The sequence below is a fragment of the Oncorhynchus mykiss genome, chromosome 1, assembly GCF_057628025.1.
Source record: "Oncorhynchus mykiss isolate SJ-2025 chromosome 1, ASM5762802v1, whole genome shotgun sequence".
In the NCBI taxonomy this organism is placed as follows: Eukaryota; Metazoa; Chordata; class Actinopteri; order Salmoniformes; family Salmonidae; genus Oncorhynchus; species Oncorhynchus mykiss.
In genome coordinates, this window is record NC_143022.1 from 11,449,652 (window position 1) to 11,464,928 (window position 15,277).

A 15,277-nucleotide genomic window follows, 5' to 3' on the forward strand; every position below is an offset into this window, starting at 1 on the left:
GAAGCACATAAAAATCGTCTGTCCTTTGTTGCAACTCACTACCGAGTTCCAAACTGCCTCTGGAAGCAATGTCCACACAATAACTTTGTCAGGAGCGTCATGAAATGGGTTTCCATGGACGAGCAGCATCACACAAGCCTAAGATCACCATGTGCAATGTCAAGCGTCGGCTGGAGTGGTGTAAAGCTCGCTGCGGTTGGACTCTGGAGACAGTGGAAACACGTTCTCTGGAGTGATTAATCGAGCTTCACAATCTGGCAGTCCGACGGACTAATCTGGGTCCGGCGGAAGCCAGAAGAACGCTGCCACAATGCATAGAGCAAAACTGTAAAGTTTGGTGGAGGATTGGTCTGGGGCTGTTTTTCATGGTTCGGGCTAGGCCCCTTAGTTCCAGTGAAGGGAAATCTGAATGCTACAGCATACAATGATTTTAGATGATTCTGTGCTTCCAACTTTGTGGTAACAGTTTCAGCACCCCCGTGCACAAAGCGAGGTTCATACAGAAATGGTGTGTCGAGATCAGTGTGGAAGAACATGATTGGCCTGGGGAGGGGGGGGGAAGAGTTGTTTATGGGGCTCCCAAGTGGCGCAGCGCTCGAAGGCACTGCATCTCAGTGCTAGAGACGTCATTACAGACCTTGGATCGATTCCAGGATGTATCATAACCGGCTGTGATTGTGAGTCCCATAGGGCGGCTCACAATTGGCCCCAGCGTCGTTTGGGTTAGGCTGGCATTGTAAATAACTGACTTGCCTAGTTAATAATTCCCTGTTAAAATGTTTCATACCTTTTATGACCATTTATTTTGTTAACGGTTAATGTCCATAATTGTCAGTCACACATTGATTGTCAACTGGAAGAATAAAAGGTCATTTCCACTTTGACTAATTATTAATTTCCATTAATGCCCAGTTATTGTTGGTAAGTCACTCACATCCTCCATGTACTCCGGCTCATTGGCTGAGGCGTCCCAGCGGTTGTTGAGAATGAAGATGTTGGGTTTGGAGAGCTTCTCGTTCACCTTGTGGAAGAAATGCTTCTCCTGGAAAACAAGAAAAATGCAAGGTCAGGAATTGTTAGTGCAGTAAGTCTTACAACCAAAGTGTAGTGTTAACCTTTATTATACATCTAATTATATTTTTGTGTAAGGAGAACTCAATTCCTTTTTTATTTTATTGATTTAACTTTTACAGGAGAGTTGGAAGAGAGAGCATAGTATATGTATATACATGGTATAGATATTGGAAGGACACCGACGCGAAGGGCACAGACAGCTGGCTGACACGAGGCTGGAAACCTCGTTGCCAGGGGCACATGCTTGGAGTCAAACGTTACAGTCTACACCTGACTTCCCAATGTGTTTAACCTTTACAAACAATTCAGAGATAAGGTGTCCCAATGCAGTTCTGTGTAAATAGAGCGTGTGCGCGCAAGTGCCCCACATACATAAACACGCCCTTACTATAGAGAATGTGCAATTCAAACTTTCACTCAGTCTATTTGTAAAAAGGTCACGAAGATACTGTAGGTTATGAAATAGCTAATAAGCTATTAGGAAAATGTCTCCAGTCACTGAAACTGTTATTGTCTGTTATTCAACAAACAGTGGAGTTTACTCCCTAAACTAAAGCAGAACAAATGCTTCTTCCCTTCATCTGCGTAACAAGTGTGTGTCCAGGTGCATCGCATTATCACAGTCTAATAAACGCTAATCTTATGTACTTTAGAGCACTTACAATATACTGGGTTCTGGGATTGAAAATCAGAGGCTGGGTATCCTAGGGTGCATAGTCAAAACGATAAGTGAGAGGGGTAAACGGGACCTGTCCCTTGAAGAGATTTGGCACAGATAACGAGAGAGCCCAGTGATTGACTACATGCCTCTGACATAACATGAATGCGTTGGCAGACAAACAGAGCTGGGCCTAAGTGCTGGAGCAAAATGGAGCCAGCCGTATCCTAGCACTGATGACTAACAAGCTTTGGAAAGAAAACACTTCCTTTACTGTTACTTGACATACCAATTCTCACAGTTGAAGTTACAACCTTTTAACCAGCCTAATACACAAGCTGTTAATTTGCAAAGACACCCTTAAAAAACACATACATACATCAAATATGTTGACAATTCCTTCTGTACTAAAATATAAAACGCAACAGGTTAAGTGTTGGTCCCATGTTTCATGAGCTGAAATAAAAGTTCCCAGAAGTGTTCCATACGCACAAGAAGCTTATTTCTCTCAAAAGTTGTGCACAAATCTGTTCACATCCCTGTTAGTGAGCATTTCTCCTTTGCCAAGATAATCCATCCACCTGGGCTTCAGAGTGGTGCAGCAGTCTAGGGCACGGCATCTCAGTGCAAGAGGCGTCACTACAGTCACTGGTTCGATTCCAAGCTGTATCACATCCGGCCGTGATTGGGGGAGTCCCATATGGCGGTGCACAATTGGCCCAGCGTTGTCGGGTTTGGGCGGTGTAGGCAGTTGTATATAAGAATTTGTTCTTAACTGACTTGCCTAGTTAAATAAATAAAAACAGCTGTGGCATATCAAGAAGCTGATTAAACGGCATGTTAATTACACCAGTGTACCTTAACTGACTTGCATAGTTAAATAAAAAAGGTTAAATTAAAAATATATACATTTTAAACTTGCTTGTATTTTTGTTCAGTGTAGCTGCGTCAAGTAAGCTTAACATTTCTGCTTTATAGAACACATAAACCTCTTGATAGAACTGTTAACATGACTAAATCAAATCCTTTCGTATTTCTCATCTCCAAAAAGACCAGGATGTTTGTGGTGGAAAAAGAACTACAAGGAATCCATTCGAAAAATCCATGAGCACACCGCTATCTGCACTCCTGGAAGCTCTGCTACAAGACAAGTTTGTCAATCTTTCAGGTGGATGCATTGACTGGTGAGCTCTGTCTAGATCCTGTTGGGATTGGACAGATTGTGAGCGCCGTTACCGTGTTCATGAGGGTTGATTCAGAGTTGGCCACCAGCACAAAGACGTCAGCATCCAGGCAGAACTTGTCGATCCAGCTGTCCAGCTGTGTGGTGACATCTGTTCCAGGGCTAAAGAAGATGGAAGATGTGTTAGAGCAGGTCAAGGCCACTGCTTCTCAGAGTAATACAGCCTAATCAACCTCCGTTTACTGATGGCCAATCCTTACCATGGGGCTTGGGACACTGGTGGTTGATGGCTATTCTAGTTATCCTACTTAGCAATAGTATAGATCATATTGTATGGACTCCAAGCAAGCTACACAGAGGTAAAATTGCAATCCTCATAAACAGGGAGGCACTCAGAAAAGCAAAAAAATAGAGTAATGTGGGTTCACTTGTTCCGCCTTCGGTGTTTAGTTGATAGGTGACCTGTGTATATAACGATCATCAGTGTCTGCTCAAATAACAAAAACAGACGACCGTGTATATCTTGCTATTCGTAAAGCTCTGGAGCACTGTACACGTTGTTAAGACCAACGGTGTAATTGGAAAGGTGTGGTAGCGTTGTCAGGGTAACGTTACTGTACCTGTCTACAAGGACCAGGTCGTCTCGGAGCAGGGCACACTTGGTCTTGGGCCAGAAGACTCGGACCAGGCAGCCTGCATCCAGACTCTGGTCCATGTGCAGCGCGTGACCCAGCTGGTTCACAGTCTGGAGAGAAAAAGGGAGTCATAGTATAATTTCAATGGATTTCAAGTCACTCAAACTCTGCCCGCCTGACAACTTGTATGTAATGTTCAAAGTTGAGGCTGGGTCTTAGGTCAAAGTTGAGGACGGCATAATAATCTTATCTAGACTAAAGTTGATTAATAATTAATTGCTTAGAGGGTCAGAAAAAAAAACGTGACTGAGGGTACTATGTATGAGTGGTAAGAGTTCATATCTAAGTAACTCAATCAGGTAGCACGTTTCCAACTCCATCTAGGGTGTAAAGCCCACTGTATGAGTGGTAAGAGAAGTTTAGGCTAATCTTCCAACCAGTATATCCACATAACCAGAGAACTTACCTTGATGCTCTTCTCCTCCTCTGAGCCCTCCGTCTTGAGGTAAGCATTGTTCGAGTCCGTGCCCTCCACACTCAGGAAGCAGTTGGTGGTGTGACCCATGCCACTGGGCAGCACCCGGTCCCTCAGCATGGCATTCACCACTGTACTCTTCCCATTACTCGTCCTAAGCAAAGAACACAACTTAAGAAGTTCACATACACCTTAGCCAAACGCATTTAAACTCAGTTTCACAATTCCTGACATTTAATCCTAGTAAAATTTCCCGTTTTAGGTCAGTCAGAATCAACACTTTATTTTAAGAATGTGAAATGTCAGGATAATAGAATAAATAATTTATTTCAGCTTTTAATTTATTTCATCACATTCCCAGTGGGTCAGAAGTTTACATACACTCAAATAGTATTTGGTAGCATTGCCTTTAAATTGTTTAACTTGGGTCAAACATTTTGGGTAGCCTTCCACAAGCTTCCCACAATAAGTTGGGAGAATTTTGGCCCATTCCTCCTGACAGAGCTGGTGTAACTGTGTCAGGTTTGTAGGCCTCCTTGCACACAGTTTTCAGTTCTGCCCACAAATTTTCTATAGGATTGAGGTCAGGTCTTTGTGATGGCCACTCCAATACCTTGACTTTGTTGTCCTTAAGCCATTTTGCCACAACTTTGGAAGTATGCTTGGGGTCATTACAACCGAGCTTTAACTTCCTGACTCATGTCTTGAGATGTCGCTTCAATATATCCACATAATGTTCCTCTCTCATGATGCCATCTATTATGTGAAGTGCACCAGTCCCCCGAAGCAAAGCACCCCCACAACATGCTGCCACCCCGATGCCTCATGGTTGGGATGGTGTTCTTCGGCTTGCAAGCCTCCCCCTTTTTCCTCCAAACATAATGGTAATTATGGCCAAACAGTTCTATTTTTGTTTCATCAGACCAGAGGACATTTCTCCAAAAAGTACAATCTTTGTCCCCATGTGCAGTTGCAAATAGTAGTCTGGCTTTTATATGGCGGTTTTGGAGCAGTGGCTTCTTCCTTGCTGATCGGCATTTCAGGTTCTGACGATATAAGGCTCGTTTTACTGTGGATATAGATATTTTTGTACCCGTTTCCTCCAGCATCTTCACAAGGTCCTTTGCTGTTGTTCTGGTATTGTTTTGCACTTTTCGCACCAAAGTGCGTTCATCTCTAGGAGACAGAACGAGTCTCCTTCCTGAGCGGTATGACGGCTGCGTGGTCCCATGGTGTTTATACTTGCGTACTATTGCTTGTACATATATGAACGTGGTACCTTCAGGAGTTTGGAAATTGCTCCCAAGAATGAACCAGACTTGTGGAGGTACACAACATTCCTGAGGTCTTGGCTTATTGCTTTTGATTTTCCCATGAAGTCAAGCAAAGAGGCAGAGTTTGAAGGTAGGCCTTGAAATACATCCACAGGTACACCTCCAATTGACTCAAATTATGTAAATTAGCCTATCAGAAGCTTCTAAAGCCATTTCATTTTCTGGAATTTTCCCAGCTGTTTAAAGTCACAGTCAAGTTAGTGTATGTATGTAAACTTCTGACCCACTGGAATTATAAGTGAAATAATCTCTGTAAACAATTGTTGGAGAAATGACTTGTGTCTAGAGGTCGACCGATTATGATTTTTCAACGCCGATACCGATTATTAGAGGACCAAAAAAAGCAGACACTGATTAATCGGCCAATTTTTTTTTTTTTATTCATTTGTAATAATGACAATAACAATACTGAATGAACACTTATTTTAACTTAATATAATACATCAATGAAATCAATTTAGCCTCAAGTAAATAATGAAACATGTTAAATTTGGTTTAAATAATGCAAAAACAAAGTGTTGGAGAAGAAAGTAAGTGCGCAATATGTGCCATGTAAGAAAGCTAACGTTTAAGTTCCTTGCTCAGAACATGAGAACATATGAAAGCTGGTGGTTCCTTTAACATGAGTCTTCAATATTCCCAGGTAAGAAGTTTTAGGTTGTAGTTATTATAGGACTATTTCCCTCTATACCATTTGTATTTCATTAACCTTTGACAATTGGATGTTCTTATAGGCACTTTAGTATTGCCAGTGTAACAGTATAGCTTCCGTCAATCTCCTCGCTCCTCCTTGAGCTTGAACCAGGAACACAACGACAAGAGCCACCCTCGAAGCAGCGTTACCCATGCAGAGCAAGGGGAACAACCACGCCAAGTCTCAGAGCGAGTGACGCTTGAAACGCTATTAGCACACACCCCACTAACTAGCCAGCCATTTCACATCGGTTACACAGCCTCATCTTGGGAGTTGATAGGCTTGAAGTCATAAACAGCGCAATGCTTGACGCACAACGAAGAGCTGCTGGCCAAACGCACGAAAGTGCTGTTTGAATGAATACTTACAAGCCTGCTGCTGCCTACCACCGCTCAGTCAGGTACTTGTATGCTCAGTCAGATTATATGAAATGCAGGACACGCTAGATAAACTAGTAATATCATCAACCATGTGTAGTTAACTAGTGATTATGATTGAATGTTTTTCATACGTTTTAATGCTAGCTAGCAACTTACCTTGGCTTACTGCATTCGCGTAACAGGCAGGCTCCTTGTGGAGTGCAACGAGAGGCAGGTGGTTATAGCGTTGGACTAGTTAACTGTAAGGTTGCAAGATTGGATCCCCCGAGCTGACCAGGTGAAAATCTGTCCTTCTGCCCCTGAACAAGGCAGTTAACCCACCGTTCCTATGCCGTCATTGAAAATAAGAATGTGTTCTTAACTGACTTGCCTAGTTAAATAAAGTGTAAAAAAATAAATCTGCCAAATCGGTGTCCAAAAACACTGATTTCCGATTTGTTATGAAAACTTGAAATCGGCCCTAATTACATCGGCCATTCCGATTAATCGGTCGACCTCTACTTGTGTCAGGCACAAAGTAGATGTCCTAACCGATTTGCCAAAACTAGATTTTTTACAAGAAATGTGTGAAGTTGTTGAAAAACGAGTTTTAATGACTCCAACCTAAGTGTATGTAAACTTCAGACTTCAACTGTACATACAATCTCATGAGGAAATAACTACAGGAATTTCAAACTGTTATGGTTTACTGGCTTATGAGTAGGCAATTTATAATTATGAATCTTGTCCAATAGCTAGTTAGCACATACAGAATGTTAAAATACCACAGGTCAAGACTATTCATAAAGAGGACCGGTTTCATAAGATAAAAGCCTGATGGAGCAGAGCAGTTTCAACGAAAGTGTGCTTCAATGAACCGGCAGTAAAACAGAAAGTGAAAGCAGAACGGCACCTTTTCTTCATCCTCAATTAGCAAAGCTGAAAGCTTGGGACAACAAGTGTCTACTACAGTACAATACAGTGCTTGGTATGCAATGGTGTAACATGAACAATGTTAAGTGATCAATTAAGTCCAAACTCAATGTCACGATCCATTGATCTTTGCTCAAATGTGGTTGCACACTTTAGTTCTATCCTGGAAGCTTTGTAAAATAAAATAAAAACACATGCAAAAGAGTAGAGAAATCAAAATGCAGCAGACTATACGCATTTACCTGCCAAAGAAGGCCACCTTCATGTGTCTGCGCGCCAGCACATCTTTTATAGTTTGCAGTTTGCCGGCATACGCCCGAATCTGCTCCTGTTGCTCCCGACTTGCAATATTCTCTAAGGCGTCATTCCGACAAGTTTCTGACAAATCCACAATAACAGAAAAAATAAGAGAACAGTGTACTCACAACATAAAAATCAAACCCTTTCTGCATTCGACTAGTTACTTTGACATTCAAAATGTGGCCGAAGCAGCTGATTTACTATACAGCACACTCACCTTCTACAAACACAGAACCTTCCTTCACATACTCCAGCAGTTGATCAAACACGTCACTTATCTTTTTCTTGGCCACTACAAAGCGTTTGAGTGGAGAGAAGTCGTCCTGAGGCGAATCCATGCTTCAGCTTTCTGATCTCAGAGAGAAAGAGAGAGAAAGTATGCACATTACAAAAAAAAGGTGCACTACCTCATACACTGCAAGTTGTCCTTCTCCCCAAATACTGACAAGTCTGTTCCTTGACATATGGACTAGCCGTGATGCCCAAGCATGTGCCTGGACCATGCTATATACTTAGCATCATCATCATCACCACCACTTTCCCCATGAACACAGCTGGTCAGCTAACAGACATTCACACCACAACTTAAAAATAATAATAATTCCACATCAGCCTTAATGAGTCAAAGCCAAATACCAGCCGTTATTATTGTAAGACTTATGTATGACACAACTAGCTACATGTCTGGGTTGGTTAACAGGGTCTGGTTAGCAAATGAAAACACTTTGGTTGGCTACAAAACATTCCAGCAGTCGACAAAACATTAGCAACTAGCTAAAGGTTGAGTAACCTTACACTGACAAGCGACAGATATTGAATGACATGTCAACGAACATCTTGGTTGAAAGAATGTGGCTGGGTAGCTAATGTTAGCTATGTGCACCCAGCTAGCTAGATAACAAGTCATTAGCAGAAACCAACTACCTACCAAACATGGGAATTTCTTTACATTACAAACAATGTTATTTGTTATATCACATTGCTAACTAACAAATTGGTGTTATTTCGCATGATTTAAATTCAGCTGTTTTGTAACGCGTGTCATTGTCTTATGTCAGCTAACTAGCTAACGTTAGCTATCTTCATGGTAGTCAATTGAATTTCCCTTACCACAACTTCAGGCGAGATGGCCAGAGCTACCTTTTCATACCACAGACAGGAGTAACCCTTATTGCCGATAATAAATAGTCAATATTTAGTAAGGTTATTGATACAGGTCGCTAGCTAACAATTAATTTATTACTCTATCCCAACAGCTCCAAACGATCAGGGCAAAGGGGAGGGACTATATGTCAACGAGTTGACATGTGACCACGAGTCATCCAATCAATGGCCAAAGAATGCAACCAACTCCTTGGTGTCCCCCTCTTCAACTTTGGCAAGGGCACAATAATTGTTTTGACTGAGTGCATTACAACCTAGAGTCAAGAGTTCTTCTTATTTAAGAAGATGGTGTCTGCAACAGCTCAGGACCAAAGTTGAACATATGTCGCTGCCAGATATGTATATCAACGTCATTACCAAACAGCTGCAAATAGTTGGCTAAAACTGGTAGGGACAATGGACTAAAGTGGATAATAATGTTACTATATCTGACACAATCTGCCAGAATATGTTTTTTTTTCGTTAAATAGAAGAACAATCTGCACCTTGACTTTTAACAATGCTTATAGAAGCATGTTACAAAACATAGAAAACTACAAAAGGCTGAAATGTATCAATACAAGTATGTTTACCTTAATTTTAAACATGACTGCAGTGGGCTATTACAGTAAAATACACTTCTATGGGCTATGTTCGAAAGTAAGATAACTTGGGTAACATTGAATCTGTCATTTAGTAGCCTACAATATCACGTTTTGCCTAATACCACTGACTACATGAAATGTCCTGATGTGGTTCACTGGATTATCAATAGTTAATTAGCTATGTCATGAGGAATCTTGTCCAATAACTAGTTTGCTCATAGAGAATGTTAAAATACCACATTGGGTGAGACTATTCATAAAAAGGACCAGTTTTGTAAGATTAAAGCCCGAGGAAGCAGAGCTGTTTCAATGAAATTGTGCTTCAATGAACCGGCAATAAAAAGGAAACTGAAAGCAAATTTGCGCTGCACCTCTTTTTCATCAACTTAAATGAGCAAAGCTGAAATCGTGGAAACAAATGTCTACCACAGTACGATAGACGTTGTATGCATGGAGCAACAACAATCATATTAAACTGATCAATTAAAGCCAAGACTACAAACGGCTGGAACGTATCCATATAAATATGTTCACCTTAATGTTGAACATGACTGCAGTATGCCGAGAATAATACTTCCATAGGCTATGTTTGAAAATTAGATAACGTGTGGCCGTAGTTAAACTAATTGTCTTTATGTCCATGGGTAACATCTTTCATTTTGTAGCCTATATCAAGTGTTGCCCGATTAAATATCACTGACGACATAGTCTAAAGAAAACAAATACTGGCAGGTAGGCTTTGCTGCCCTCTGTTGAAGAATTAATGTTTTACCTAAGAAAAAAATGTAAATTGGAATTACATTATAGCCTATTCAAAACAGACATGATAATGCATAACAGTAAAAAAAAATATTTAAGGCTCACGAAAATGATTTACCTTTTAATCATCAAGCCACAAATTGTATTTATGTTAATCATTTCCATGCCAGTGATGATGTGCTGCAGGGCTAGTCAGTTATCAATACTACATAATATCAAGGCGTTCTTCATTTTACAAATTGATACATGAATGAACGGTCCGTGCAATCAGAATCCTTGGGACGTCCCTACCCCATTGAAGTTTACAATGGTAAATGTACGGGTTATGGTTAAGGAATGGTTATGGTTTGGTTGGGGGGATGGGTAAGGATAGGGGTTAAGGTTAGGGTTTAGGGGTATGGACGTCCCAATGAGCCCAGATAGCAATGACCTGAATCAACGCTGTCAGTGCTGCTGCCGAAGTTATCGCCTTCTAGCATCAGTGGCCTGTGGATGGCGGTTACCCGGTGACTGTCATCATTTGTCAAAGTCGATACATGAAACACTACCTACCTGTAGGACCTTAAGAAACACTTGAGTTTTTTGGCCACGCAATCTGAGTGACTATAATCCGAATAAATTTGATTTTCTCTCAGACAACCGACCATTTTAAGGACTTGGATTCAATTATTTTTCTCATTTGACTTTCAAACGGTGCGGACATAACGTTAAATCATGGAACGCTAAAATGGAGAGGAAGAAAAAGGTGTTGGTATTTGAGTAAGTATTGCCTCAAGTCTTTGTATTCATTTGAATAGTAGTTTAGCTATACTTAACTAAAGCACATACTAAAACTATTGGCAAATAGGACCTCTATTAAATTATGTCAAGTAGCTAAAGTTGAAGTACTAAAATATTGATGTGTTTGATAATTTAGGGAAAAAAAACATGTAATTTTCCACCACATACTGTAGCTTCAGACTTGACTTATTAATTAATGATATTATTAATTAATACATAGCTCCCCCAGGATGATATAGATTTCATCACATGCCAGGTGAACTCAAGAGATTATTCTCTGTGAGGTAGAATACAAATGAATGGACATTGTCTATCTTCCCTTTACATGTTTTCTATTGGACTTTATTGCCTCTAGTTTTCTTATGGAGTCACAATTATGTTATTGAACTGTGACTTTTATACATTTAGATACGTTTTTTCCCATGTCAAAGTCAATTTTCAGGAATGACTAACTATTTGTCTGTCCGTTTCTCTATTATGTAGGTGCTATTGTGACTGTGTGTGGCACAATAGCTTGTGTGTATTGTCTCTGTGTGTGTGTGACCTTTGCTCTCTACATTGTACCCTGTTCTCCAGCACACTCTCTCTCTATGACATTAGTTTTCCTACCTTGAAAGTATAATATTACCATTAAAAAAAACATGAAAATCCAAGTAAATAGTCTATCTCACTTTTCCTTTTTATCGATTGAACCTTCAGAGAATGGTTGTTATTGAAATTCCATTTGGGTATAGCGGAGTTATAGTGCACAGCATGCATGCAGCCGATAGCACAAAGAGAACTATAGGGTATCTCAAACAGAGGGAGGGAGGGAGGGAGGGAGGGAGGGAGGGAGGGAGGGAGGGAGGGAGGGAGGGAGGGGTGACGGAGGGAAGGGTGACGTGGGATGATGTGGGATGGATAGAAAAAAACGCAACCTTTACTGTGAGTATCATTTTGTGTGTTGAAAGTTTCTTATTTTCACCTCACAATTGTATTTGTTATTGTAATGCATGAATAATACAGTATGTAGGCCTATACAATATCTGCGTCTACTCTATGTCTATGACCCTGTTGACCTTCAAGGTAAAGCATTGTTGGGAAAGGACCTGTAGGTAAACATTTCACTGTTAGCCTACATCTGTGACAAATAACAATATATATTATTAATTTGTATATTTTAAAGCTCAGCTAGATGGGGCAGGTTGGGAGATGTAACCATATATGGATGTACACGTTTAATGTTTTCAGGTTTAAAAGTGTATTTGTCATGTGCACATATAGTACCAGTAAAAAGTTTGGACACACCTGCTCATTCAAGGGTTTTTATTTATTTTTACTGTTTTCCACATTGTAGAATAAAAGTGAACTCATCCAAACTATGAAATAACACATATGGAATCGTATAATAACAAAAAAAGTGTTAAACAAATCAAAATATATTTTATATTCTTCAAAGTTGCCTTGATGACCTCTCTCTCTCTCTCTCTCTCTCTCTCTCTCTCTCTCTCTCTCTCCTGATGCCCAATTCAAAATCGATATCTAGCCACTACCCATAGGTTTTTGTGTACAATTATCATATGATAAAAGCTTGTTATACCTTCTTACAGGGCAGGTGGAGTTTCCACCATATTGCTGTATACTTATGTATTCCTCTGAGACCTACATGCAGAAGTGCCTAGGTGACAATTTGGACATAGGGCATTACTCTCTCCTTTTTGCCAATGTACAATTGTTATTTTCTGTTGTGTCCACAGGCCACACGGGCCATTGGGGCCATCATTTTGGTGACGGCTGCAGCAAGTGCTTTCTCTGTGCTTGGACTGATCAACACACGCTCCAGAAACAGAACCTTCTGAGGACCCTCAACAACAGCAGTATTGTCCTGTGCTACTGGTCTGGGATTCAAACTTCCCCTCAGTCTTTTGTTTAAGAGGATACCTCATTTATATCCAATGTCATAAAAAAGTATGCATTTATCTATTTCATCGTCCTTTGTATTGAAGGCCAAGCAGACCAAATACTGTATAAGGTAGAGATGTTGCCTACATTAAAATGTAAAATGTCTATATTGCTGGAGATACACATTTTGAGATGTTGAAAGGATTGGTTGGGTGAAAATTAAATATAAAATGTGACAAAGGAATCATTCATAAAGAAAACTGAAACATTATTGGAGTCTTTATTATTACAATAATTTGCAGCAACGACCTGGGGAATAGTTACAGGAGAGAGGAGGGGGATGAATGAGCCAATTGTAAACTGGTGACCGTGATGGTTTGAGGGCCATATTGGGAATTTAACCAGGACACCGGGGTTAACACCCCTACTCTTACAATAAGTGCCATGGGATCTTTAATGACCTCAGAGAGTCAGGACACCTGTTTAACGTCCCAGACGAAAGACATCACCCTACACTGCCCTCTGGGATTTTTTTTTTTTTTAGACCAGAGGAAAGAGTGCCTTCTACTGACCCTCCAACACCACTTCCAGCAGCATCTGGTCTCCCATCCAGGAACTGACCAGGACCAACCCTGCTTAGCTTCAGAAGCAAGCCAGCAGTGGTATGCAGGGTGGTATGCTGCTGGCAAATAATAATAATAACCCGTTATTTTATTTTTGTTATATAATTCAATTTTGTCAAGCACACACATAGCTTTGAATAGCATCTAAAATTCTAACACAAAAATAAAACTGACAGAACTAATTGAATCACAATAAAAAATAATGAACAGTGAATTTTTTAAATGAACTGATAAGTATGTTGACACACTTTACATAAAAATGCCTACATCAAAGACAGTACAGTATGAAAATAGGCTAAAACTGCCTCTCCAATAGAAATCCCTGATCACACTTGTCAGCGATGTTGGGTGGCTAAACTCATGCATGAAAACCAATGAGGTACTTACTGTATATAAACCCTGGATTGCTGCTATGTATTGGCCATGGAGAGGCTTTGAAACCACCGGTCAACGTTATTGCCACTCCTCAGTAGGAGCAGTCCTCCAATGGAATGAAAGGAATTCTACACTATTCCAATGAAATATTTCAAGGACAAAATCACATACATTTAAGTATTTGTTTGTTGTAGTGGGGACAGTAACATTAGTAATCTCTAGTGTTTAAATATAGTTATATATTTTTATTTGTACTCAGCTTACATAATATAATTTTAGAGTATACATTAAGATGTCTGTAATATAATACACGTGGCAAACACAAATGTAGACATTAATAAATGCATTTTTTTTGCTTCCAAAATATTTTACACCGGTGAGGGAGTGACAAAATGGAGGCACGCAGACTAAAAACACCGCTCTCAAAACGTATCTAGTGTGTATATAAATCATTGGAACACATCATCGGGACACGGCGAATTGCGCCGAATTGCGCATGTGCTGGCGGTCAACTCAACCGTACTCTTTCGATATAAAGTTGTTTTTGACGAAAATGAAAACCTGTCAGTTTGTCACGTTCACAAGGTTGGCGTAATAACATGTTCAACTACTTAAGACATTGGCTCGAATCTAGGTTATGCCCAGTGGTGGAAAATGCACCCAATTGTCATACTTGAGTAAAAGTAAAGATCCCTTAACAGAAAATGACTCAAGTAAAAGTGAAAGTGAAGCAGTGAAATACTACTTGACTAAAAGTCTAAAAGGATTTGGTTTTAAATATACTTAGGTCTCAAAAGTAAATGTAATTGATAAAATATACTTAAGTATCAAAAGTAAAGTATGAATCTTTTCAAATTCATTATATAAAGCAAACCAGATGGCACCATTTTCTTGTTTTATTTAATTTACGGATAGCCGGGGGCACACTCCAACACAGACATTAATTACAAAACAAAGCATGTGTTAAGTGAGTTTGACAGATCAGAGGCAGTAGGAATGACCAGGGATGTTCTCTTGATAAGTGTGTGAATTAGAAAAAAAGTGTGTCCTGCTAAACATTCAAAATGTAAGGAGTACTTTGGGTGTCAGGGAAAATGTATGGAGTAGAAAGTACATAATTTTATTTTGGAATGTAGTGAAGTAAAAGTAAAAGTTGTCAAAAATATTAATAGTAAAGTAAAATACTTAAGTAGTACTTTCATGTATTTTTACTTAAGTACTTTACACCACTGGTTATACCTTTAGATTTCAAGAAAATTAACAACTAAGGAAGAATGTTTAATTCTCAAACCCCAAACCCAGGCCTGGTCTGTTTGATGTTTGCAAGCGTTTCCGAAAGTCTTGCAAAGTTGAGCCTTTGGGTTTAGAAACTGTGCCTACATTATATTATATATATATTATATTATATATATATATATATTAGTACCAGTCAAAGGTTTGGACACAACTACTCATTCAATGGTTTT

The 15,277-nt window shown here is 39.8% G+C and overlaps 1 protein-coding gene across 2 annotated transcripts in view; it reads right to left on the reverse strand.

Moving 5' to 3' along the window:
- The window catches only part of LOC110533192 (mitofusin-1), a 28,636-nt gene extending 18,582 nt beyond the window's left edge, over positions 1-10,054 (reverse strand). The window contains exons 1-7 of one of the 2 annotated variants that reach the window (XM_021617365.3): positions 8,756-10,054; positions 7,863-7,994; positions 7,588-7,723; positions 4,017-4,179; positions 3,536-3,660; positions 2,969-3,077; positions 935-1,042 (exon numbers count right to left, since the gene is read on the reverse strand). In XM_021617365.3, the coding sequence (XP_021473040.2) occupies positions 935-1,042; positions 2,969-3,077; positions 3,536-3,660; positions 4,017-4,179; positions 7,588-7,723; positions 7,863-7,983 (762 nt within the window). In that variant the 5' untranslated portion in view covers positions 7,984-7,994; positions 8,756-10,054. Of the gene's footprint in view, positions 1-934; positions 1,043-2,968; positions 3,078-3,535; positions 3,661-4,016; positions 4,180-7,587; positions 7,724-7,862; positions 8,000-8,755 lie in introns of both variants that reach the window. The other variant, XM_021617301.3, reaches the window with a different exon arrangement.
- Positions 10,055-15,277: the final 5,223 nt, after the last annotated feature.